The sequence below is a fragment of the Tauraco erythrolophus genome, chromosome 2 (genome assembly GCF_009769465.1).
Source record: "Tauraco erythrolophus isolate bTauEry1 chromosome 2, bTauEry1.pri, whole genome shotgun sequence".
In the NCBI taxonomy this organism is placed as follows: domain Eukaryota; kingdom Metazoa; phylum Chordata; class Aves; order Musophagiformes; family Musophagidae; genus Tauraco; species Tauraco erythrolophus.
In genome coordinates this window covers 91,433,687-91,461,487 of record NC_141466.1, presented here as the reverse complement: position 1 = coordinate 91,461,487, position 27,801 = coordinate 91,433,687, and the positions used below count along the sequence as shown (strand labels likewise).

At 37.4% G+C, this 27,801-nt stretch overlaps 1 protein-coding gene across 1 annotated transcript in view; it reads left to right on the top strand.

Annotated features, from left to right (window-relative positions):
- Positions 1–19,290: 19,290 nt before the first annotated feature.
- The window catches only part of AKT3 (AKT serine/threonine kinase 3), a 123,108-nt gene continuing 114,597 nt past the window's right edge, over positions 19,291–27,801 (top strand). The window contains exon 1 of the mRNA XM_086627885.1: positions 19,291–19,351. Coding sequence (XP_086484011.1) covers positions 19,306–19,351 — 46 coding nt within the window. The 5' untranslated portion in view covers positions 19,291–19,305. The remainder of the gene's footprint in view (positions 19,352–27,801) is intronic.

Here is a 27,801-nt window from a genome sequence, read left to right as displayed (position 1 = left end):
ACCATAGACCTGTTGCTAATTCTACTTCAGTTGTTCCTGGTAATATTGTGAAGCTAAACTGGAGATAATTCAGTTTTGTCACCATATTTATCTGATTTTTGTGTTTTGAGAGTTTTGTTCAAAATTTGGTAAAGTAGGACGTGTGATGAGTGGGATGCAATCCTACTGACATACACTCGAGGTTGTTGGGACACTGACTGACATGAAAATTGGTCATAAATCAGATTTTTATTGAGGAATACTAACTTAATCAGTGGATAAATAAGGAGCTTTAAGCATAAATTTCATTCATTAAAACTGGGTGTCTACTGAAAGTATGGACTTAATGATCAGTATGTGTGCAGACAAGATCATTGCTACTTAGTACAGAAGTTCATTTCATACAGTTTAGTCTCTACCAATAAAAATAAAATATTGCACTTTTCATAAGGACACACCAAAATTGGAAAGTACATTAAATTTGTGAAACGGGGAAAACAAATTTCAGCATATGCCAGGCCAAGCTAAGTACGGTGCACTATGTTGCTTATTTTGTTTTTATAGTTGAAAAAAAAAGTCGCCTGTGATCACTTAAAGAATGCACTGAAAGTATTGTAGGAAAATCAAACTTAAGTTCAACTTAAGATATTTGGATATTCCTTCACAGAACAGCTGCTGTTAGGTCACAGTTGTTTGACGCTCACCTCTGGCTTTGTGAAGATTTGTGTGTTTGTAATAAGAGCTGACACTGTGCTGCGGTGATCCAGAACGGCAAAACTGCAGCGGGCTTTCAGGCACGTGTCTTAATCTGTCAGAATCTCTTTCCATGCACAGCTGATAGACTTGCTTATCTCTAGTTTGAAGCATGCAAACAAAAGTTCTGATAATGTATGACCCAGAAAATAACTCTCACACTGGTAAGGTGAAGGATGTGGAAATGTATATTCTGGTTATTTTTGCCATACTGGTTTACATAACACAAAGTCCAGACAGCTAAAGCTGGTGAGATCAATTAACACTAATGAAGCAATCTCATGTCCTTCTAAAACCTTGTACATAACATTTTCTTTTAACTCTTACGAAAGCTTAAGCAATATTTAAGTCTTCAGGCAGAAGGCAGTTGCGTAAACACAGGTGCCCAGTGTCCTTTTAAACACAACAGGGTATGATGCCAGCATGAAGGGCGGTGCATCACCTGCATAGGTCTTACTGTCACATCTGCCAGTGCCGTGGAGATGTCTCAGAGGCACTGTGTTCAGTAGTACTTAAACTTTGCAGTGGTAATGAATTTAGCATTGTGGTTTTTACTTTTATACAGCTGAAATACTGCGTGTTTTTGGAAAAATAGTTTGAAAGCAAAACTGTAAAATGGACACACTTCAGTGTGTCTGTAAAACAAGCTTGTAGGGCATTTTTTGTTGCGTACCACTTGAATACTCGTAACCAGGTTTTTTATTTTGCGCAGCACAACGTCCATGCAGAAGTAGCCTTCCATCTAGCTGCTGTGTGGTGCAAATACACATCTTTCAAATGATAAATAAGAAATAACCTGCACGTGTGTGATGGTTCAGTTTGTAGGCTCTACTTGGTTAAAGTAAAACAGCTTATTTCCCAGTCCTTTCTCAGTTTATTCATTGCACAGATTACTTCTAGAAACAAGTGTGATGCTACTATCACATGTTTACATTTGTTGGTCAATCTACTAAATGGAAATGTATGTGCTGCATTTGATAGTACTGAACTGGTGTGTGGGTTCCTGCTCTGTGCTAGTGCTGTGTACATGCGTGCTCCTGTGTGTACAGCCGTAGAAGGGTGTTCCTCTACTGTCAGAGAAATCCCTTTTCTTGGCTTCCCACCCTTTTCTAGATGAGCATTATGTGAATGCTTCTCTTTATTTTGAAGGATGTAGGGGAAAGGCAGCCTACTGGCAAAAGGCAACCTCTCCTGCCCTCTGACTTCTCCTCCTCCTTGATTGTAGTGGTTTTTGTCCTTCACAGCTGTTAGGTACTCTGGGAGTGAGGTGGTCAGAAGAGAGGATTGTGGCTTCTGAGTGTGGCATGTCCTGTTCCAGGGCTGACTTCCCTTCTGTCCCCTGCAAGCTGAGCTTTGTAAGGAGAAAAGCACTCTTGTCACTGTGTGGCTTAAAGCCTTGAGAGAATGTGCACTCCTTTTCATAAACTAAACATTGGCTATTTTGGTTAATTTGTACTCTTAAGAAGTTGTTTTTCTGTTTGTGTAATTTCAGGTGATGCTGTTTTTTGAAAACTTTAAGTTAAGGGTTTGTATTGGCTATAATGAAGTTATAGTGGAAGTAGGAAGAGTGTTATATTTCTGTAACCTTTAATATTTTTTTTTTCTATTTCAAGCATTAAAAAAAAGATTGCATGTCTGGTAAACTGGTTACTAGAGGTTTTAACAGTTGTGGAGATAACTGTGTCCATAATACTTAAAGGCTTTGTTTTTAAGCTCCTTTACAGAAGCTTTCCTTCCATTTTCTTGCACTCTTGGTATGATCAATATTGCCAAAATAGAGGAACCACTTGTCTGTTGCATGGATTCTAACAAATGTGGGAATGGTTAAAGCTCCTATGGGTTCAGAGTTGTACCTGTGAAGAAGTACTGGCACCCTCTTATTTAACAGCATCCAGAGGATTAGTACAAGAGAATTCTCTGTGCGTGCATTTCATAAAAGTGCCATATGACTTAAAATTTAACATATTCTGCTTCTTTAAGGTATTACAGTGTTCAAGGAAAATGTGCTGTAAGACTAGAAACACGATTCGGTTATATGGTTAATTAAAAAAAAGGCAGATTTTTAATATGAGCTCAGTCAGTGGAAGACATCAACAAAGACTTTTTTGTTGGCTGTCAAGTGAGAAAAACAGAAAAGACTTAAATTCTTTCTCTAATATTTCCTTCCAGGCTGACTCATCAGTAGAAATTGGAAAGAGCTGCAGAAGAGAAGCCAAACAGACAAGCTGATAACTCAAAGAAATACTCTTTTGAGTTGGGGGTTCAGAGTGGAGCCATCATGAGCGATGTTACCATTGTGAAGGAAGGCTGGGTTCAGAAGAGGGGTAAGTTCTGCCTTTTAATGGAAAGCTCTTCTGACGTATCGTGTGCTCTGCACAGTGGCTTTACATGGTTACACATATGAGCGTTCTTGATTTATCTTCTGGTCTGCAGCGAGCTAATCTGACCATATGGAATTAATGGCCATTAAGGCCTGGGTCTTGTTAATACTTAACCCTCAGCACTGCCACTGTTTGTAGGGATAACTGACGATGAAAGGAAGTTGGTCTCAGTAATTCTCGCTTAACCTTGCTGTTGCAGCTGCTGTCACCCATGTATCAGACTAAGTAGGCTGCTGTGGCAGCTGGAAGAGGTGGTAATAGAGGTGCAGAGTAGAAGGTTGCCTGGAAGCTGTTGTCGATGCGATACTTTGTGTGAAACTTCCTAGGTGCCAAAATCATTCACTTGGCTCAGCATGTATTGCCAATGCAAGGAGACCCTATAAAATCAATGTAATACTTGCATAAAGCTCAGCATACACCTGATTAGTTTGCAGATCTGGAAGCCATGTGATTAAAGAATATGTTTGTAATTATAAGCTAATCTAAAGTATGATTTGCTGTTACATTTCAATTCCTGTAAATTCTTGAGATGTCTCTTTATAATGTGTCATTATGTGATTTACAAATTTGGGAATGTTGCTATATGTTAAGCTTTGAATGGGAAACCTCTAGAAATATCTGGCATTTGTATCATGTAATGAACTTCAGATGAAATCTTTCGTGCTGCTCTGCTTTGGATTGTGGTTGTGCACATGATTATTTCCAAAAGAACATCATCTCTGTTGCAGAGAGAAGGTGTTCTGGATTATAGAGTGATTTATGCCATGAGCTTCTGTGATTCTAGCCCAGAAAGATTTAGACTGGAATAGCGGGAACAAAATTACCCTTTAATTTACAAAGAAATGCTTTGTTTCAATAGCAGTGTGTGAAGACAAAGATCGTTATTAGCTTTGTTATTGCAGATTGACATTAAATGTCAAAGAAGCCAAGAGAATGAGAGAAAAAGTTTATTATTCCTGCATAAATTGTATTTCAGGATGCATTATGGGTATTGTAGATGAAAATGGGCTAAACTGTGTGAAGCTTGAGGCCTGCTTCCTATTTTGGAGTATATACTTACATATAAATATATATATATAAAATATATATTTATAACAAAACAAATTTTACATGACAGAAACTATTTAAAATTTTAAATTATTTTCCGTCCCATCTTCTTGCTCTTTACTCGGTTTGGGTATCCGATTTCCTCTTCTGCTTAGTTCATATAAATTTCTTTCTAATGTATTAGAAAATGATTAGGATGATCCAAATAATTTTCTTTTACATGGCATCAGTTTCATCATGTAACGTTGCTCGTTCTTCTTACGCTCTGATAGCAACTCTGTGAGCACTGGATATGCCTATGTTAATCACTGGGGTCCAGAAAAGGACGATGTAGAATGAAACTCAATGTCTTAATAAATATTTGAAATTCTGAAATGTAAAATGAAGGTTTTCCTCCTCATGCTGTTTTACTATCTATTAACTGAAGAAAAGCCTACTGAGTTGACATTTTGATGTCAGATTTGTTAGTAATTATTTTCTTTTCTAAGTAAAGACATTTCATGACATGCATTTTTCCTTATTCTAATTAACTTTGAGTGAATGTATGGTCCTTTTTTTCCTTCTTGCTACATTGCTATAGTTAACTGTGTAGGTTTAAGTAGGATTTTTTTTTTTAAATTTTTATTAGATCTAATATTGTCCTTAATTTTCTGTGTCTGACTTATTCTGGTTGGTGGATTAAAGCATTTGTTTTGTTTGTTTCTGAACACAAAAGGAAAAGTGCATTGGTGTTTTCCAATGTCAATAACTTGTAAGCATTTAATTCAGTGGTTATACATTTCATGTAATTACCTTAATCTTGCTTTGGAGCAAGAGAACTAAAGTTAAGTGCCTGTTTTTTATTGTTGCCAAGAAAAAGTGTCCAACCTTAATCTAAATTCTGAAAGTTGGAGTATGCTCAGTAGACACTTCATATTTTGGCAGCTAAATATTCTCTCTCTGTACCAAGAAGCATTGTGGGAATGGGTAAAGCTACCTTGCTTCTGCAAGCTATCATACTATTACAGTTTTAAACTGAATTTTCTGATCATCCCCACTTGACACTCATTGGCTCACAGGGTGGTTTTGGTAGGTACAAACCAGGTTCCTCCTGGAGGAAGCTGAGCGTGGGATCTCTTGTCCAGGCGGACACTGAGTGAACTCCAGCCCCAGTGATCAGTCGTTTCGACAGCCCTGAGCCACGTGTGTGGTGCGATGTCCAATCTGAGGCTCCGGACTGAATTTAACTTGAAATAAACCTCATAAACCCTATGTGCTGGAAATGTAGGGGTCTGGGCACCAGCTGCTTCGATTGACTTATCTGCTTCCATTATGCCAAATTACTTGGTCATGTGGATATAGCCTAGGACCTTTTAAAATTGTTCCCTTCAGCAGTCGGGAAGGTTTGTTATACAAGGAAAAGAACAAGACAATCTCTCTCTGTGATTTACAGCGCAGTCAAAGAGTATGGGGATGACTTGAAAGTACTGGGATGAAGAACGGTTTTGAGGAGCTGGCTAACGAGATAGGTCATTACAAGGATGGATTAAGTAAACTGAACGTAGGAATGAGAGAGGAGGACTAAAACTTGAGCTGGGGATCTCTCTAGGTTAGGACTGATAAGAGAGAGGCTGGGGAAGACAAGGTCTGTTAGGGCACAGTGTTAAGGATTCTTAGTGGCTGTGAAATGCACTGAGAAAATGTGTGCTTTATTATGCTTAGTGCTGTATCCATGTCAATAATAGAGGGCTGAGGGCTATATGTTTTTAAGCTTTTAACCCTGCTGTTGAGCACTGAAGAGTCGATGTGATGGTAAACAGTTGGCTTCCATGCTGTTTTCTGTGTGTGCTTAAATGATGAACCCATTAAAGTATTGCTATTTTAAAATCAGCCAGCACTCAAAGTTAAGAAGTGCCAGACTTAAGTTTATTTAGATGATCGTACTCAGGCTTTGAGCAGTCTTTGGGAGAAGTAGTTTCAGTGTGGTGAGAGAAGGTGATAGCGAGGAAGAGTAAGCTGTTACACGTGAATGGTCAAGTGGGGAGAGATGACAGGCTGGAGGTGAGAACTTTGGACAATAGAAGACACAAAAACCCAAGAGGAAGCAAAGCCTGCGAAGCTCAGTGAGCCTCAGGTCCCATCTTACAGGTGAAAGGAGTCCCTGAAGCGCAGTGGCTGGGCCCGCCCGAGCAAGTAATGCAGTCCAGCGAGAGCAGGTTCAGAGAATGGAATAATTGGTGATGAGGACCTGGTACCTATCTGCACTCTGCATTTGCAAAGTGAAGTGGATGTTACCTTGGACTGGCTCCTGTCTGCCCCTGTGCCCCTTTGGCAGTGATAGTGCCCTGGAGTACATCTTGTGGGTTTTAGTTTCATCGGAGAGGAACAAGGCTTGTGCACGCCAGGACAGGACTGCTTCATGCTGCAAATGAAGGAGCATTAACCAGGGTAATAGGAAGATTTCTTGCAAAAGTGCTCTCCTTATCTGAACTGAAGTACTAATGCAGACGTACCCTGTGAGACATCACAGCTTGTGCAAGCGGAGAGCCAGTGGAGCAGTCAGTGGAGTGGAGTGTCTGCTCCGGCAGCAGAGGAGTGGCAGTGTGTTTTGTACGGACGGTCTTACGGTTGTCTGTGACTCACTGTCTCAGATCTAGCAATGAGAACCAAGCATCTCACAGCCTCATGTCCATGCGCTGCTGCAAAGATAGACTTGCAGTTCACTGGCTTAGAGTGTTTTCTTTCAGAGAGGATAATAATTTTTCATTCTTCTTTCTGTTCTCCAGTTTTTCCTGTAGCCAGATTAGGAGAGAGCCGTGTTATCTTTCTTTATGGATTTCCTTTTTAGATGGCACCAACGTTTTTACTTCTAATGCATATAAGTGAAAGGGAAGTGATCTTGACTAAAAATCTGAAATACAATGATCTGAACCTTGCTGCTGATACGCAGAAGTTAAAATGCGTGTTTGGCATTTATGTGGTTAGTGTAAGGACTCTGCGGTAATTGCTGAAATGACTTTTACATTTTGGATTTGCTTATAAGCACAACATTATGCAGACTGTTTTTTTTAAATTATTGTAAGAGTATTTTTAATTTTACTTAACATATTTTTACTGTATTTACTAAATTAAATTTAATGTTTTACAGAAAGGGGGATATGTTTTTAATTTATCAGTTTGGAAGCAGCTGGTTTTTTAAATGAATGAACATGCTTAGTATGATTAGAGCTATGTCGTTACAAAAGTGGGTTTTATGCATATAATACAGGTGGTATTTTTTTTTTAAGGCTAAAGTTTTCTGAGTTGTAGAGTTGACCTTGTCTGTGCTCTATAATAGTCACAACAATTAGATTTAAGAATCATTAATAACGCTTAATTGCAACCTAATTTCTTCATATATAACCTGTGCACAAGATTTCAATTAAACATATGAAAAAGTTTAAGAGTCTTTGTTACCATGTTATTAAAAGACCATTTGGGACAAAGGAAATATTGACACAGATGCTAACTTTTTAAAGGACCCAGTTTTAAATTTAACATGTCAACTAACTTTTTATTTAATTGAAAGAGTAAGTTGTTTTGATTTTTGTTGTATCTGGGGAGAATCATAGAATGATAGAATCATAGAATGGTTAGGGTTGGAAGGGACCTCAAAGATCATCTAGTTCCAACCCTCCTGGCATGGGCAGGGAAACCCTCCACTACACCAGGTTGCCCAAAGCCTTATCCAACCTGGCCTTGAACACCTCCAGGGATGGGGCATCCACAACTTCTCTGGGCAACCTGTTCCAGTACCTCACCACCCTCAATGTAAAGAATTTCTTTCTTATATCTAACCTAAATCTGCCCTCTTTCAGTTTAAATCCGTTGCCCCTTGTCCTATCACTACACACCCTTGTAAAAAGTCCCTCTCCAGATTTCCTGTAGGCCCCCTTTAAGTACTGGAAAGCTGCTATAAGATCACCCCGGAGCCTTCTCTTCTCCAGGCTGAACAGCCCCAACTCTCTCAGCCTGTCTTCATAGCAGAGGTGCTTCAGCCCTCGGATCATCTTCGTGGCCCTCCTCTGGACCCGCTCCAGCAGCTCTATGTCCTTCTTGTGTTGGGGATTCCAGAGCTGAACACCATATTCCAGGTGGGGTCTCATGAGAGCAGAGTAGAGGGGCAGAATTACCTCTCTCGACCTGCTGGCCACGCTCCTTTTGATGCAGCCCAGGATACGGTTGGCTTTCTGGGCTGCCAGTGCACATTGCCGGCTCATGTTGAGCTTCTCATCCACCAGCACTCCCAAGTCCTTTTCCTCAGGGCTGCTCTCAACCCATTCTCCGCCCAGCCTGTACTTGTGCTTGGGATTGCCCCAACCCACGTACAGGACCTTGCACTTGGCCTTCGTTGAACTTCATGAAGTTCTCACAGGCCCATCTCTCCAGCCTGTCAAGGTCCCTCTGGATGGCATCTCTTCCCTCCATCGTGTCCACAGCACCACACAACTTGGCGTCATCTGCAAACTTGCTGAGGGTGCACTCAATCTCACTGTCCATGTCTCCAACAAAGATGTTAAATATATGTAAAGAATATACCTAATGTGTACTGCATAACAAGATGACTAAATCATTATTTAAAGACAAAGCAAAATGTCGTCCGTTTAAGTGAGTGCTTCTGTTGTCACACTTCAATTACCACATCTCTGTTTGGGCTTCTGCATTCAAGTGTGTTACATTAGATAATGCTGTTTGTCATGGCAATCTTTACATGGCTTACATGATATTTTTTTACCCAAATTATAGTGAATGGATAATGTATCTGACTTGCTTATGGGAATGACTTTAATATAAGCTCACAATTTTCGGTGTCTTCATTTTGTCTCATAACACTCACCTGAAGTAGAGAAGTACTAGTATTCCAATTTTATAGAGGGAACTGAAGTATAAAGTTGCTGTGGCTTAACCATGATAACTTAAGAAGTTTGATATAACGAGATGGTGGTAAAAACCAGATGTCATGAAGCTTTCCTGTAATAAGATTGTCCTGTAAACAGTGTATCACTGAAATTCTGTAATACCCTTCTTCACTCAATGTTTTCTTTTTTTTTTTTTTTTTTTAAATACAGCCTTTAATAACTTCTTGTTATCCAGAATTGAATTACCTGAAGTAGTGTTAGTATTTCTAAACTCATAGATTTTATAGAATAGGATGTGTTTGATTTACTGTGGTGAGATTCACTCAACTGCTGGTCTGTTTTCATTTTTGCAATTCAGGACATGATGCGAGTATCATGGGATTTTAAGAAATAACCATGTGGAAAATATTTGTTATTGTTATACCTGCTATCAAGAAGAATAAATAGTGTAGTGGAATAAATATATTGTTCTAAATAGGAATACAACTGTTGTTTAAAGTACAAATTGTTTAGAGTCTTAGGGTAACGTGTCTTCCCCTCCCCTCCTCCCACACCAAAATCTAGAAAAAGAACTAAGTAATTTAATGGACATTAGGTTTTACAGTTGAACCAAGACCAAGCAGATGTTAATTTTGGAAATACACACTGGAGGCTGAGTATACCTGGTGTTGGGGCTGTTGTTTTTTATTTTTTTTTTTGGGTGAGGGCAGGAATGCCTTGATTGAAAAATGAATCTCAGAAGTTATGGTACTAATTGAGTGTTATTCACAACCTGTCAGAAATCTTGTTTGCAGATTGTCTGAATTATTTGAGTAGTTTAACACACCTCTAACAAAGACAAATTTAAATAGGCTATCTTGAACATCTGCTACACAAAGTAGAAGAAATTTAAACTATTTTTTTCTGTCTTAGTGAATAGTAGTTTAAGATAAGGTCTTCATTGATAAACCACTTGAAACCAAATAAACCTTTGTTTTTATAATCTTTCTACTCTAATTCAAACTAATTAATAGAAAATGTGAATTATGTGTTCCAATAAAATACATGAATATAAAAGATGCAGCTCCATGATGACCAAAGAGGGAAAAAATGACAGTGCATGAGGAAGAACTTCTTCATGAGGAACATGAGGAAGAACTTCTTCCCAGTAAGGGTAACAGAACACTGGAACAGGCTGCCCAGAGAGGTTGTGGAGTCTCTTTCTCTGGAGATGTTCAAAACCCGCCTGGATGTGTTCTTGTGTAATCTGATCTAGGTGGTCCTGCTCCGGCAGGGGGATTGGACTAGATGATCCTTTGAGATCCCTTCCAATCCCTAACATTCTGTGATTCTGTGCAGGCTCTCTTATATAAATATTTATATATCTGTATATCTAAACTTGATATTTTTAAGTCTCAAGTGGAGATTTCTATATCATGCACTCAGTGTAGAGTGGATGTAGGTAAATCTGTAAAGTTGCTTGCAGTCGGGGAAGACTCACATGCTGTTTTTTTTTGTTTTTTTTTGCTTCCACAAATACTCTGAGCAGAGATCTGTGTATTTAGAGGCTGTTTTCCTGCAGCTACCCCACTGGGAGAAAAGGGCTCTCTGTGCCCTTCTGTCCCATTCACTTTGTAGCTGAGTACCAAGCTCTTCTTTTTGGAATAATTATAACTTTTTTTAATCTTACTTGTTCCTAAAGGAAGGTCAGAACCATGTGAAAATCTTAAACTTGATATAACTAGGATGAGTGTGGGGTATTCTGTTTGCTAAATAACTTTATTTGAGGTACTTTTTAGGTAGTAAATAGGTGAGTGTTATTTTTGCAACTCTCCACCTTGGGTTGTTAACAGTTGCAGGTAAAGGCAGTTTGCTGTAGTAATTGAAGCCTGAAACACAAAGTATTTTAAACAGTCTAAAGATTTTCCTCTGCCATTTCCTTGCTGAATGCTGGTTTAGATAATTGTGCATGGCTGATTAATTTTTTTTATTTATTTTTGTTTCAGTGTAGCTGTAACAGCCTGTTCCAGTTTTTAAATGGTTGTACAGTGTGATTCTGATTGGTAAAAATGACACTCTTCTAGATGGAGCTGTATTGTAGATTACAGTGGTTGAAATTCTGTGCATGTTCTTTGATTAAGTGTATTAGTTCCTTCCACTAATATGTCAAATAGGAGATGCAGTAATATATTCAAGGGAGAAAGGTGTTATCCTGTGTTTGTGTTAATAGGGTATTATTATTGTGGAACATTCATAGGAGTATCAGTATGACCTTGGTGCTATTGATTTTCAGATTTTTGAAAAGAAATTGAGCAAAGTAAATACCTAAACAGAATCCCTGTTTATTATTATCCTTTACAGTGGCTTGTAAGGCATGTTTCTGGTGCTTATCACCTTGGGCTCTGGGCTTTGACATGCCCTGAGTTTTATGGTAGAAAAGTGCTTTTACTATTCCTGACAACAAGAAGTTGCTTGTTACACAGGAAAGACCTAGGTAATGGTTTTTTTTTGAGTATTCTGGACACACTGGAATTACATATTCTTGTATGTCTGTTCCATTTCCAATGTAATAAATGCTGCCTTATTGCTCATGTTCTAAAGGTTTTCATTCATACCAATGTGTCTTATTCATACCAGTTTGTTACCCACGAGGGCAATACTTTTAAAGAAGAAAGGTTAACATTCTCTGTTGCAGGGGTTAGGGAAACAGGATGTTAACAAGTCGCAGATGTCAAAAATGTGCTGTTGAGGAAGACTTTGGGGAACTGTTTCCCAAATACGTGTTTATATTTAATAAAACTCCTACTTTTTATTTTTACTTAAAGCTTAAATAGTCACACTGTGTAATACTTTTTGCATACTGTAATCGTCAAAAACATTAATAAGGTCAACAGCTGTGACTTGAAACGCGGTCCTGGAGGAGTTTTAGGACTGGCCTGAGAAGTCAGAGTTTTAGGGTATGAATATCAAAGAGGCAATTGAGACTGCAAATTGAGATATCAAAAACTAAGCTTTGGAAAGAGATCAGGCTGGTGATGATTTAGGAATGAATAGAACATGGAGGACAAAGGAAGAAGGTTTTGCAACCATTAGAGTGCTGTCTTGATTGCCTTCTGTTTTCTTGGAGAAACTGTTGACTATTCGTGAGCATCTCTACAATCTGTTGAAAAAATGAGAGGCTTTTTCCCACCAAAACATAGAAGGAAGGTGGTGATAGTGCCTGGGATTTATGCAACGTCCAACTTACTGAGAGCAGTTTGATCTTTCCTAAATTGCAGGCAAAACAGTGTTGCTCAGTTCCAGCAGCACAGACCTTGACTTGCGCTGGGAGGGTTTCCTGGGTCTCAGGGTGGTTCTCCATTAGGATATAATATAGCACAATAGGAGCGAATCTGTCAAGAGATGCTTAGATTTTGGTGTCCATACTATCTATGCATGTTTGAGCTTTGCTTTGGACTCACTGTCATGTCTGTTCCTGTGGACTGAGAGCCTCTTGGCAGTGGGAATATATGAGGTGTGGTCACAGTGTAAATCAAAGCTTGTAATAGTTGATAACCGGGAGATCTGCTTCAGATGTATACTCTTTATCTGTAATGGAGATGCACCTCCAGTTTCATTTTTTTCAGTCCTCTTCAGTACTGTCTTTAACTATGCCCCAGCTAGTTTGTGTTGTTATTGGTTACTTCCCTTGCAAATCAGGGCAGTGTTAGCTTGCTTTTTATAAAATCAAAGTACATTTCTTTGTAATCAGATCATTGCAACTGACATTGTTTACTGTAAATTCTGAATTTATAGTTTGCCTTCTTACAGAGTGCTTTCTTAAAACTGATAGGAAGATAGGAAATGACTGTGTCAGATGCCAGCACACTGGTAAGAAAACACATTCCCTTTTTCAAGATAGATTCAGAAGTTCACTTTAAAAACGTTGGCTGTCTTGCCTTTGAGGGTAGCCTTCCCAAAAATACTTAATTACAATATGGCAGCATATTAACCATGTAAAATCAGGAAGTTCCTACTTACATTAGTTGTTGTTGTTACCAGTTTTACATTGGAATTCCAAATTGTGTAATCCTCAATTAATCACGTTTGAACAGTTGAAATGTAAAGATTTTACTGGGGATAGCTTCCTGCAGGTGTTTTATCAACATTGGCAGGCTAAGAAAGTTACTGAAACCAGAATAGTCTTCACAAAAAGCTGCTAACTAGGCCTAGATAGTGAGAACCACACCCCCAGAGAGAGATCTCATTGCTACTTTATACAAGTGCTCTGTGCTTTTGATTGTGATAAACTCACAGACAACTATGTTTATAATGAAGAAAGACATGTAAGATGGTAAATTTTGTAAAGAATTGGGCCAACGGTGTCTTAAATTTGGCATTCAGTGTTGTGGATTTTAACCTGAATCTGTCCAAGTCACAATTTAGCTCAGATAAAATGGAAATAATATTGCTACTTCACCTCAGAGGCTTCCTAAATGTATGTTTGTCTCTGTGAAACTTCTGAGTGCCTTACGTTTCAGTATTCATGTTTCTTAGAATGTAATTGTTTATATAGGAAGTAGAATGAGTCTAATAGTAGTTAAGTTTAGCCTGATGCAGCGGTAGTGGATTTCTCGGGATTCGTTCATCCTCCTGACATGTTGCAGGGGAAGAGGTGGAATCTGTTAGGGCGTACAGTGGAGGAGTTGTTAATAAGATGCAAAAAAACAGTTGTCCTTTATCAATTGTTAAGGTTAGGTTTTTTGCTAGATGTCTTCGAGAGAGGCTGGAGGAAACCTCTGAAGAGTGATCACTGGGAAAGTAATGCATAGGAACATGACAACATTTCTACCTATACTTACACCCTTTTTACCTGATGAAACTGTGCAGATAGATTAGTGGTGTAACTTTTACACACGTGAAAATACTTACTAAATAGTGTGCTTTCATACAGCATTGATTGCTTTACTTTAAAGCTAGTATTCATTCACTTTATTTTGAACTGTACTGACTTTTATAATATTGTTCCAGTTTATGCATGCTGACGAATACATAGGAAACTTTTCTGACCAAGTTTATTCTTATCTTGAGAAACAGCAGCAACTACTGTGTTTGAATTAGGAGCTTGTGAACTTGCTCCCGAGAGATGCAGTTTCATGTTTACTTGAAACTTATGTTAAGTGGAAGCTGTTGATGAAATGGGGGAAGTGTCATGTCCTCTTCTTGCTCAGTTGTGTTGGCACTTGTACTTGTAATGGTGACATGGTGAATCATACGAGGAAATTTATCTGACTGAAAATAAATCTATTTTTATTTTCCTAGCTAACTTTCAGATGGATCATTTCCCTGACCTGACTCATTGTGTAGCTGCACAAACAGTAGCACTGGCACGCACGGTAATGCATGAGTGGCAGCACGGGGGGTCAGGACAGCACCCTCCTAGTGGCAGCCCCCACCTTTACAAGAGTAAATCGATTATAGAACTGCACCAAAAACTTACCTTATCACTATGACCAGACAGCAGCACAACTAGTTTGTATTTCAAGATGGTTTTCTTTGAAGCTTATGTGTGTAGAAGAGGGCCATTGATTTACTCTCTGTGCTAGTCCTAAATGTGATCGAATTAAAAAGTCACCAGGAGGTTAGCTAGTTCCTCTTCCTATGTGTTTCTAGTTTTTAAACAAACTAATTTTTAGCAGAATAATGATTTGGCTAGTATCTGAAGCATTAAGTGGTTCCTTAATCCAAATGATGCAGTAGCTTTGTAATCCTCTTGGGTTTAGAGTTTGAAAGCTGTTTAAAAAGAGTATTTCAACAAAAAAAAACCCTCCCAAAGCTTTTGATAGACAGATATCCTTCAGAGGTTAGTGAGTTGTTGACTCCTGGCTATTACTCAAGATTCAAATTATACTTACAGTTCTCGGAGTTCAGAATATACATACTGTGTTAGTGGACAATCAGTGAAGCTTCAGATAATGTTAATTTTTAAGCCTCTTGTTTCTCAATAGTTTCTGCTACATCTGGTAGAATTCCTGTAGAGTAGATTGTGACTGAATTTCATTCTTTGCAAGCCTGCTTCTGGACTTGTTTGGTTATATACCAAAATTTGGAAGAGGATCAAGCGCCTCATGATTTCAGGTTGCCCAATGAATATTTGAAATAATTTTTTATTGTAAAAATTTGTATTTGGGATCCCTTTGGATGGTTTTCAATTGCAGCCAAGATCTTACGCATTTAATTTACACCATGTGCATAGGATTTCATGTGGAACTGCTGTTGGCACAAAGAGGCTTATGTAGAACTGATGAACTTTTCCCTCACTTGATCCAACCATCCTTGCTCCAGAGGATGTGGAAGGATACCTCTCCCGCAAGAGGATACAGGGAATTGCTGTTATGTGCAGCAGTCTGGGCAAATATGCTGATATTAGACTAAATAGATAAATTTCATGGCGAGTGTCATATTCTCCAGGCATATACAAGCATCTTGTAGTTTCCCATTTGCCACAACCATAATGCTAGCTCTCTTTTCTAATAAAAATAAAAATAAAAATAAAAAAACACAGACAAACACAACAAAACCCACTCAAAACAAAAAACCAAACCAACCCAGCTTGTTTTAGAGATCCTTTCTAACACTTTGTGTTCCCCTGCACCCTCTCCAAGAAGATAGCTGTAGATATTATTTAGTCTACAAAAAGAGTTAGGGAAACATTTATTGTCGTAGTGCATTATTTGTGGTATATAATAGTTGTGTAATACATACTTATGTATAAGACCAAGTGAAACATTTTTTTGTGCCAGCCTTCCAAGTATCAGTATAGTCATTAATAGATAATGCCACAAATGTTGACTGTATTGGTAGTGAAGGTTTAAATAATCTACTGTAAATAGGTAAATAGTAAATAATATCTTCAATAATAAAAGCTTGACCCACTCAAACAAGGTGGCATTCTAAAAAATTCTAACATAAGTAGGTATTTTGAGTGTTTTTGAGGCACATACTTCAATAATTGAACTTATTCTTACATAGGAATGTAAAATCTAAATTTGTGTTGGTTTCTTGTAATGAATTTTCCTGTAAAAGAAGTAACAAGTTGCTACTCAACAAGAGCTGGTTAAAATAAAGGGGAGAAAAAAGCTCTTTTTGTTGAGAGGCAACGTGAGTGCAAAAGCATCACTGGTCATCTATAGCGTGTCTGACCTTTCCTTACAAAAGGAAAATATCTCTGTAATAAAGTGTGTTTTGCTGAATAAAAGGCTGCAGGTCTTCATATTCAGTGAAATCATTGTCACTGGTAAATTGCCTCACAATAGGTGTTTGTATTTTTGTAGTAAATAACAATCCTGCATTAGATCTTTAGCATATTAATAGCCTCTCCTTTGTTGCAATCCACTTTATTCCCTAAAACCCATCTGTGGTTGGTAGACTGTTGATGTCAGTATATTTGTAGCTGCAGTGTAGAGGAAAGTTTTATACTGATTAGATGCAGTTTATAAAGAGGGTGGTTTACAACAATCTCTTTCTTTTGCCAATAGACGTATTTAGAAATGCTCCAAATATCTTGTCTTCTTTGGAGTTCCTTGAAAATCTGTTCGTATTTCTTCACTTACAGTGTGCCTATCTTATTTAATACACAAAACAAGAAACGAATCTGTTCATTAACGTTTTCATCTTTCCTTGGAACAGATAAATATTAACAGTTACTGTCTACCAGGAAATTTGATGCATTGTGATTTAACCAATGCTTGAAGAACGCATTATTAGATGCTATTTAGAACATATCGTATAGAAAGAGAATGGTGTTTAAAAGTGAAACATGCAGTGATGGTTCCAGCTTCTACTGTAGTTAGAGATTCTGTTCCTGGTTTGAAATTATAAAAATGGAAGAATTAGAATGCTTTACAGATATTTTCCTTTTGATTCATGCTGTAACGGCTATTGGTTATTCCTGGCGTAAAAGTCTGTCATTAGTTTTGCTACACCTTTCCCTTGGCCACAGTTCTCTGGTCTTGTTTTGAAAGAGTCACTGGCAAATGCTATTATTTTTGCATGTTTCTAAGCAGCTGGTGGGCCTGTCGAAGGTAGAGAGTGATAAAATGGGAAGGATACAGAGAATGGAGACATTTAAAAGATGGGTTGGATAGGCTGGGAACGTGAGCAACTTCTGTATAGAAGTGAAGTAACTATTGCTAGATACGGTAGCATCAAGAAAAAAAATAGAGAAAGTTTAATATGAGGCTAGGGTTTCAGAGAAAAGAAATACTGAAAGCTTTACATTGGAGAGACTGGTAATTTTTAGTTACTTAAGAAATCATGAGAAGTTTCTGTAACAAAGAAAAATTCTGTGGTAATTGCAGTAACTTCTGAGATGCAACATGTTCTTGTCCTTCAGTGATTAGAAGATGAAGTTGAATGAAAAGCATTATCTTTTTGTTTGTTTGTTTTGTTTACAATGCTATTATGTAATTATAAGCAAAAAAAATCTAGACAAATATAATTAATCCCTGGAAGCTCCCAACTCATATGCTACACTGGAAGGTAAAGGAATACAAGGAGAAAATAAATTTTATGTATCTTCATAGTAAGGTATCTGTCATCTGGGGATTTCACTAAGGAGCTAGCATTACGAATTGGCAAGGCTACAGTTTCATTTACCGACTAAATAAGATATGGTCATAAAAATCCATGTTTTAAAGACCAGGGTGTGAAACTTCAACTCAGATATTTCTTTTCATCTCAACATATGGATGTGAAAGCTGGAAATCCAGCAAAGGTACAGACATCTAACTGCCTTTGAAAGCAAATGCCTTAGAAAAATACTATGTATTAAATGGAATGAATTTATAACAGATGCCAAGATTCATTAGACAGCTCAAAAACCCCTTGGCTCTAAAGTTGTCCAGAAAAGAAGATGGAATTATCATCTGGAACATATGTTAAGAATGAAGCCAGAGCATCTGTCATGGAAAGCATGCCACTGGGCAGCTGGAGGAACATGCAAAAAGCACCAACTGAAAGAGTCTCTCCATTGAGCAACGCCTAAGGTAAAAAAAAAAATTGTGGGACATTGCACCAAATGCGTAAGGAGTGGCTCTGAGTAGAGAAAAACTGCACAGGAATTTTTGGCTTTTCTGTTTTTTTTCATTGCGTGTAAACTGAAGGTTTTTTGTTGTTGTCAGTTCAGATTGCAGATAGTAAGTGATGATTTAAAATTGAAGGTCAGAATTAAAAAGTAAAGATTAAGTACAGCACTTGATTGTAATGTATTTTCATTTATTTCAGAATTTGTATATCATTTCTTTAGCCATGAAAAGGGAAAGAAGAACATGTAATTAAATAAACCTTCAGATGCATTCCCACTGATTGGCTTAGTTATAATAGACCATTCAGGATTACTTGGATAAAAATCCAGAATTATTTTATCCAAATAACCTACAGTTAATGACAGTACTATGAATTTCCTTTTCTCTGAGAACTCTTGGTCTTATCTTTTTCTACTTTTTGTCACTTTGCAAGAGTTTAGGAGTTTCTGAACTAGCAGCTGTCTGCACTGTACCCTTTTTTAACTTGCTCTAGTATTAGCCTAATGTTACGAAGGTTTGTGTTAGAAACACCTTAGTGAAATTTAAATGTCATAGACTTCTAGTTGAAATGTAAGCTTTCAAATCCGTTGTCTCAGTCTGTCTCTTGATCTTGTGTTATGCAAAACGTTTTATTAAAATACAATGATCTGAACAAAGTTTGTCCAAAGTAAATATTCAGTAATGTCTTAGACTTGGTAAATAGCATTGTTTTGTGTTATATTTTCCCCTTATGATTTCCAGGCAAAAAAAAAAAAAGTCTTCACTGAGTAACATGGAGGCACTCCCAAGCAAGTATGTGTGTGATATGGCACTTTTTTAATATTTGGGTTGTTTGGTTTTTTTTCCTCTTCTTGAATCATCTCACTGACACCCAACCTAACACATGGGAATGAATGCTTCCTGTGAGAAGTTTGAACAACCCATTCACCTTCTGGATGCAGTTGATGAGTCTTGAGTAGTGAACCAAGACTGTTAGTTCCACTTAGCAGGGTAACAAGATTAGGCGAAGTGAATAGCTCCTCAAACATTTCATAGCTGCAGCTTTTCTGTTTCTTCCACTTACAGTATGGTGAGTGTTATAGTGATTATTTCTTAATGCTTCATAAAGGTGAGAAAAGCTTGCAAATGGAATTCAGCTGCACTTAAAGGCTCAACATTCAGGAAACTTGTTTTTACTTTTCTTTTAAAATATTTACAGATATTTTTATCTCCTTTACACATTTGATGTTGATGGCACTCAGTTTAGATGCCTTCCTCTTGTGCATTAGAGGTAAGGCATCTAGCTATTGTCTGTCCTTCAGAGCCTGCACAGGCACAATTTTCTACTTTTACAGATTCTGCTTCTGATTTGTTGTGTAATTAGATCCAGTTTGGACTATAGGTAAAACTTTAACAAATTTTTATCAGAGTTTACCATTTCTGCCAAATTCAGAGGAGCCTTTCGTTATGTTATATGGAAAAATAAGCCCAGCACAGCCTTGAATATCTTTTCTCCTTTCGTTTCCATGACCGTTTGTTCTTTTATGTGCTTGGCAAAGGAAATTTCTGTGTGTTCAGTTTGTAATAAAGTACTTTCAGTAGTACCGAAGGCAGGCTTAGAAGTTGTGTCTCTAAATAAAAGAAGTGAAAAGACATTGTGTGGTATACTATTTCAAGTTATGTGTTGACTAGTGTTTTGAAATACAGTTGTCCTGCTCTCACTGCTAAAGATTTTTGCTGAAGAGTATGAAACAATTAAAAAATATTCAAGAGCTAAAAATACAGGATTACTACATGCTTTGACCTGTGGTCAGTGAGTTGGCAGGAGTAGCCTTGTATTGTTTGTTCAAGGTTTGTTTGAAGAGAACAATTATAGGATGATCATTAAAAATATTGACATACTAATTTTCAGCAGCAGAGGATTAAAAACAGACCTTGAAGAAAGAGGGCTTTTGAGTGTTCAGTTGGATTGTATTAAAGTAGCAACAAAAAGAAAACACTGTATACATATTCATTTGAAAAAAAAAAAAAACAAATTCTAGTTATTGAGGACTTGGTTGTTTATGGAAATTTTGTGTTTTTCTGTGTGTTTTCCTTGCAGTGTTTTGAAACAATATACTACAAAATCTTGATTTAGCAATATTTTGGTCTCTAAGAGAGAGAGGCAACCCCTCCACATAGAGGATCTCCAGTAGGATGAAAGGAGACCCTAAGTGAATTTTTGCCAAAGGCTGAAGGAAAACTTCATCCTCCCATTTTGACGCAAAGTCAGAATCAAACTAGACATATAGGGTAATAGTTATGGCGAAGAGGGGTTGCCAGGTTGATGGTCTTGAATGAGTGATTCTGTGGTATAGGAATCTGCTTTGCACGGATGAGTGTGTGGGTTCCCAGAGCATAGCTCTGCTGAATTCATGCCAGACTTTTGACTGAATTAGTTCTGTAGTAAAACTGGAATGTTTCAGTCTTTGTTTTTCTGCTGTGTAGGGTCAGCACGCCTGCATTATTCTGTCCTTGTCCCTGATCAACTTTTATTCCTTTTGTAGCTGGTTTGAGATGTTGTTTTGGGAATTACCGGTGAAGGAAGACTGGCATTTCCTTCCACTTTCCCTTTGGGCGAACTGCTGAATGTAGTCACTCCTTCCTCCCAGAAACTGTTACCTGTAGTTAAGGTTAATGTGAATAACAATGTTGAGCAGCAACAACCAAATAAGAGAGAGCTGACTTTTTCCCAAGCTAGAGAACTAGAGCACTGGGTTAAAGTATGAGAGGAAACGTATGGATAAAGTCACCTTTTTAGTTTTATTCAGTTTAGGATTCTGGTTAAAGTTCAGAGAGAACTCGCTGCTTCCTGTAGCTGTTTCTGTTGCCAGGGTAGAGAAGATGTGACTTGGACTCTTCCTTTGTGAATGTGTCCCCTTGATCTAGTTGAAGGTCAAGGTGGAATGAGAGTTCTTCATATTTTCCACAGTAAAACTGAGTGGAGTAAGCAGTGTAACTCATGTTCGATTAAAAACAAAACAGAAATTCCCCTCCAAACACATTTTTCTTAAAATCTAGGTAATCTTTAATTTTATAATGTTTGCAAGTGATCCATTACTGTTTTCAAGGTTGTGCTTACGATGATGAAAGAGCACTTCCTGTGTATAAAAAATGTTTATCGAACAAAGGGACAGTTGCAGTTCAGTTGCAGTGCAGATATGTGAGTCTTAACAAGAAAATGAAGAAGTATATAATTTCCTTGTTAACCTCACTAAGCTAGGTGAACCAGTACCGCTGCTCTTATGTTGCATATTACCAAAATAACTAGTTAACTTCAAAAATATTGGTCTGTATTTCCAACAAGGCTGCCAGCTTAGATTATGTATTCATACATTTTTTATTGCACTTAAAAATGTAGTGTTGGAAATAAAAATGTAGTGTTTTGAGTGTTAGATATCTGTCCCCCATTTTGATGCTGAGTCAAAACCAAAAGAAGTCCTTGCACGATGTTTGTCTGGAGTGTTCTGGAAACAGCTCCAGTGACCTTCTGACATGAAGTTGTTCTGCAACTTAACAAACTTTATTTGGACCAACTTTCTAACAATATGTAATCTGAATTTCCCTGCTGATCAGTTTTTGTACTGCCATCTGTAGATGTGAAGCACAATTAATCACTGTCCTCCTTATGAGACTCGCATGTTTTAAGATTATTATATTCCGCTTTCCTCTTATTCTCTACCATATTCTCTGTTCTAGGCTAAGCCTAGCCAGTTATTTTGACTGTACTTCAGACATGGTCTTTTCTTACAAACAAACAAACAAAGAAACTTTATAGTGTTATTATTCTCACAGGACTTTTCTCAGTTTAGCCCCCCCTCCCTTGTTTATTTGGTGGTGCTCAAAATTTGTTAATGAAGATATTTCAGAGATTTTATCTTTACCTGATAGAGAGGATTACATTCTTGGTTTAGTTTTTTTCCCTTGATTTACATACAAAGTCTTTGTTAATATGTAGCATAATGGTATTTGTCTCTCTGATATTTTTCTCTTTCGTAACATCATTGCACTGTTTGTTTTTCCCAGATTTTTTCAAAGACAATAAAATTTCTTTAGAAAAGCAGTTCAGATTTATAGCTCTTGCTGTCTGCATGTCGCTGTACATATCTGATCTGTAATCGGGTGTTTTTTTTCTTTTTACCTTTTGGAATATTTGTCTTGCTCTTTATTGTTCTGTAACTGGTTTGCTAAAAACATCAGTACTCCAAAGTTGTTTTTACATATTTCTTTGAGAGGTACTTAACTGTTCTGTGGTGGTTTGATTTTTTTGTTCATGCTAAATAGGTTTTTCATTATGAATGATATTTCAAATAAAGGATCTCTTCAGAGTGTCTGTGACATTCAACTCACTGATCAGTAAAAACAGAATTGAAAGAAATAAGTGGAGAATTATTCTTCCTTTCATCATTAAAAATTTTTGAGAAAAAAATCTGAGGCAAGATTAGCTAGATTAGCTTTCAATGAGTGGTGACATCAGCGTGATCCAGAATATTTTCTTTATTCTGGGAAGATGGATGAATAATACTGAAATACTTTTTTTAATCTGCTGATGTTCATCAACTGTGGTAGTGTTGTTATAATCTTTTATTAACACATCCTATTACATTTAAATTTGCCACTGGCTTTTTTTTTCTGAGGATTTTTGGTTGGTTTGTTTTAATGTATTTTAAAGAGAGTTGGAAATACTGTTTAACTGTGGAATTTTTTAGTATTTTGTTTGTTTGGGATGTTTTAGTAATCTTTAGTCTTTTCTAAAGAAAGAGATGATCTCTTAAAATCAAAATAATGTATGTTTGTGATGTTTTGCTCTCTGGAAAAAAAATCAGTTTCTGTTTGCTTATATAAAGCATACTGATTTCACCTGAGGAAAATAAATATAGTGATATTCTGAATTGTCAGAGGTGGTGAAGATACCTTGAGCAATGTTGTACAAAATCTTTGACCAGTGATCACAGTATAGCTCTTGTTTTGATGAAAGATTAGTTGGTCTTTACTTGTGACCCCCTACTATCAGGTATCTTTAATAGATTCATACATTGTGTGAGGCTTTCAAAATCTCTTTGAAAGTGGGGCTGTGCTTAGGTGGGATATTATTTTAGTGCATTTACTTCTGTTTGAGAGGTTTCCTTTCAAGTTTGTGCTAGAGCTAACTTTAAAGAGAAAATGGCAATTTATCTTTCAGGCTGTTTTTTTGGGGAGTATGTGAGTTTGATTGTGCTTTTTTGTGTATGTGTGTTGTTTTGTTTTTTTTTTTTCTCCTGGTTTATTTGCAAAAAAGGGCTCTGTGCTGCCATGCTGCAATAGGCTTGGGAGTGGACTTGATGACCTAGGAGAGCCTTTCTGGTGCTGTGATCTCCTTGGCTGTTCCTTTTGTACCAGCAGCTTGTAAACGTGGTTATACAGGAAATACGTTTCTGAAGTGTTTCCCTCCTTCCCTTTCTTTCACCTCTAACCAGATAGAGTCAGGAGCACCCAGTATGTCCATGCTCCCAGATGTTTTTGCGATGCAAGTTTCCTGCATGTATCCCAAATGTTTAGCAGATAGACCTTTCTCTTTTGGGAAACTTGCGGGCAGCCTTCTTGCTGACATCTCTCTGCCAGACACCTAATGTTTTAGAGCTGAAGCAAGGTGATTCCTAGGAGAGCAGTCGCACGTGATGGCTGCTGTGGCACAGTGGTTCACCTTGCTCCATTTAGCAGTCAGTGACGCACCGACCGACCGTAGTACCTGAGGCCACTGAAGAGGAGATAATCTTCTTACAACCCAGAATGAATCCCTCAGTGAAGGAGAATTCCTCCAGGTTCTGCCCTACTAAAAGGGTGGGGGTTTCCTGCAGCAGGCAGGCATTTCTCCAATGTGACAGCTATGTTGGCAGGGATTTGCACAGCAGACGAAACTTTAATGTGGAGATTTTTATTTAAAAAAAACCACCACGAACAACAACCAGTTTTTCCCATAAAGCAGTAATTTTTGCCATTAAGTTCACAGCTTCAGCTTTTGAGTATCTACCAAAATGTTTGGGATTCCAGCCCTCAGCAGGGAGGGCTTGTTCTGCTAACACTCCTTTTCTAACCTTCCAGCTGGTGACAAGAGAAGCTCCAACACCTGCAGATAGGTCGGTCAGGTTTAACTTGCTGATCACAGCTGCCCTAATATATGGATACCTAGGAATATGTAGCCAACAGTAAACGCTGTTTCTGATAGAGGTTTATTGTGATTTCCCTTCTTGCTCCCCCCACTCCCAGCCCCCAGCTTTCCCTGATCTCCATCACCTAAGAATTCTGATATGATACGTTGGTAAACACTTACTTTTGAGGGCTTGTATTATTTTAGAGGTGGGAAGTGCCGTGTAGTACTAGCTGGAGGTATTAAGTTTGGTATACTTTTCCTGGGAAGTTACTGTACGTTTCCAAGTAGAATTCTACTTAAATTCACTGCACTCTGTCCTCTTCTGATACAGTTTTTTTGTAGCATGGCATTTCACATTCTTTTTATACTTTTAGACTCACATTCCCTACTTATTAAGCAAATTGGGTGTTTTAATGTGGTGCTACAAGTGCTCATTAAAGCTATTTTTCCAACAGCTGATCATTATTTCTCCCTTTTTTGATTTTTTTTAAGTTTCTTTTTTTTTTTTAAATTTGAGAAAGCTAGCCAGCAGAGGTTTTTATTTCATTTGTTCTGTGTAAAATAGTCAGTCCCTTTTCCATTCTTTGTTCTTAGAAATCTGTTTTCAGTTGCTGCAAGTAGCCTAAAAAAAGTCTGTCTGCTTTATTCTTACCTGTGGATGTAGTTAGATGCTTTGTTTGTGATGCCAGACACAGTAAGGACTCCATAATCAGCTAAATTACCCTTTCCAAATGGGTCAAATGTTTTGGGAGTGTGAATCAGCTTTCTGAAACCTACTTCTGTATTTTGAAGTCCCTCCTCCAAGAAGCATGAAACAAGGGAATAGAAGAAATGGGGCTGTGAAGTTTGGTCATATTATATTTTTAAATCTTCATAAACTTAATTCAAAACCAAATTGTTTTCATTGGCTATGAGTGTCTAGTGACCCAGTTGGCATTGTTTTCAGCAATCTAGATGTTGATACGGATACTTCTTTTTAATATATGATTTGACTGTACATTTCATAAATAACTTCTCTGGATGAAAAAAACCTAATGTGAATATTACTTGAATAGTCTTTTCTTGCAGTTTAACAATGTAGATTTTTTTTGTGCAATAGGTAAGTGCATTGATACATAAAACATCACTGAGGTAGTGTAAGATGGTGATACTGGGGCAATTTTGAATCCTGGCCTAATTTACTTTAACTTTGCACTAACAAATTTTGCCTTTTCTAGTTTTAGAACTCATTTTAATAGGTACAGTTTCTTCAGAAAACGTACCTGTGAGAAGAGCTTCTTTCCCTTCTGTAAAGTAATGTTTGCTTAATGGAATATGAGGGATGTGTTTGTGAGTTAGTACACTTGTGCAAATTACAAATTGGAGTAAATTACATTTTCAAATATTCACTTGTTTTATGTAATTCCAAAGATCCTTTCTGGTTTGGTACAAATGTCTGAGCTATGAGTATAGCCCTTCTACAGAGAAATATTTTCATAGTTTTGCTGTAGTACCTTGTCTTGGTGCTTTGTTGCCATTAGATTTGGAAGACTTATTTGAAGCCTGACAGAAGTGTGGTGATAGACTCGGATAGGAGTTAATGCTTACAGTTCCAGCCATTGATGTCTGGGCCTGGGAAGAAGGACCTGAGTAAAGACCTGTGAGTAAAATCATTTTAGTTCACATCAGAAACGCAAATTGCGACTTGTACTGCATTAAGGGAGTGTAAGGGAAACTGAATATAACTATTAAATATTTAATATATCTGTAATAATAAAAAATTGCTAGTGAATATATTTAAGAAGTTCATTATCAAGCCTCAGACATTGAAATGAGACTTTTAAGACCAGACAGGAATTATGTTTGAATACCTGACAGCTCCTGTAGAAATTTGTAGTATTGTCTTATGTGAAACTGTGAGCATGTCTTAATGTTTTACATGTACAGTGAAACATTGCATAGATAAAAATATGAAAGCCGGTAGTAATTAAATCAAACACTGTCATGTTACTATATCATGTAATTGAATGCTTATATTCTGCAGGAGGTTTTGCAGGTCTTTGGTGTCTGTGCTGATCCCTGTTGAGATGGATTTGAATCACTGCCAGTGCATTGCTCTGGTCTGTTACAGCCTTACTTCTTACAGTGATAATTTCTCCTTAAAATTATAGATTCCAAGCTAATATGGCACTGCATTTTAAATATATATACTTTAAAATTGGTTTTAGAGTGAAACATAATAATAGAGGACTGAACAAAGGACTTGACCTTGCAAACGAGCGTAGACTCTGCCTTTAGATCGGTACTGGCTTCCTTGGGGCTTCTTATGGATGCCCCTGCCTGTGGCTGGTGTACCTCGTGGATAGAGGAGTCGTGTAGATCCTTGAACTCTGATCCTTGAACCTCACCTTGAACTCTGCCTACATGACCTGTGCTGGTGGCAGATCAGAGTACTTTAAAATGAGAGAAGTGTGATGGATCATTGTTTTTACCAGGCTTCTGCTGTTATTCTACCGGAATTAGTAAAAATCTTTGTTCAGTAATGCATTTTCATATTCTCTCTCTCCCTCTTTCTTCCCTCTCTCTCCAGTCACCAGAACGTTGAAACGTCAATACCAAAATTTTACATCCCTAAAGACAGGGCTCCCAGTTTTTTTCTGAAGATACTGCTCTCCCGCTGGATATATTAAATTTTGTGGAGCCCGTGATGTTTACACCTTGGAATGTCTCTAAATATCGAGGTGGCTAAATAAGGAATTAGGATCTGCCTTCAAACAGTATAGAATTATGCATATGTAGCTTACTCACAAAATAAAAAAGTTATGTGAATATTTATATGCATGATTTCTTTAATGTTAAAAATAGAAAAGTATTTTTAAGTCCACTTTTCACATAGTTGCAAATTTATGGAGTACAGACAAAACCATAACATATTCTTAAAAACATGAAGATGATGTTTTATTGCTTACTTATATGTGCAAAGGAATTTCGCAGTATATTGGTGGTCTGTTTTCCAGAAATACTGTTACTCTAATTCAACCCACCTTGAGAGCTGGTGATAAAAATCTTGATTTGAAACACATTTTCATAGCAGAAGAGTGCAGGTGCAAAATAGAAAAGCAAGCATTTTTTCAAGTGGCATCAATTGTTTTCTCTGCAATATGTAGGAACACCAGAATATTTTTAGATAAAAAAGATTAAAAAATTATCCATTGCGTTTGTGATAGCTTATATGTTTGGGTTAGTTATTTATCGTTTGCAATATCCATAATGCTATCTTAAGCACCCTAATTAGGTTTCAGCTTTTCAGAGGGAGGCTGGAAGGCTCTCGTGCAGTTGTGGTGCTGTGGCAGGGTGCGTGCAGCACAGCTGCTTTCTGATGTCAGTCGCTATTTCAATGCAATGAAAGTGGGAGAGGAAGAGCACTAAAAAGACAGTTTTTAAGAAAAAAGTGTCGTCAGTAAGCAAATTATTTTTGTCTGTGTTGTTTTGATTAGGATATGAAATAACAAGTAAAGTCTGATTGCTACAAAAGAAATTACATCTGGAGAGTTTAACTGGGGCAGTTTCAGAAACTTTTTGGTGAAACATGT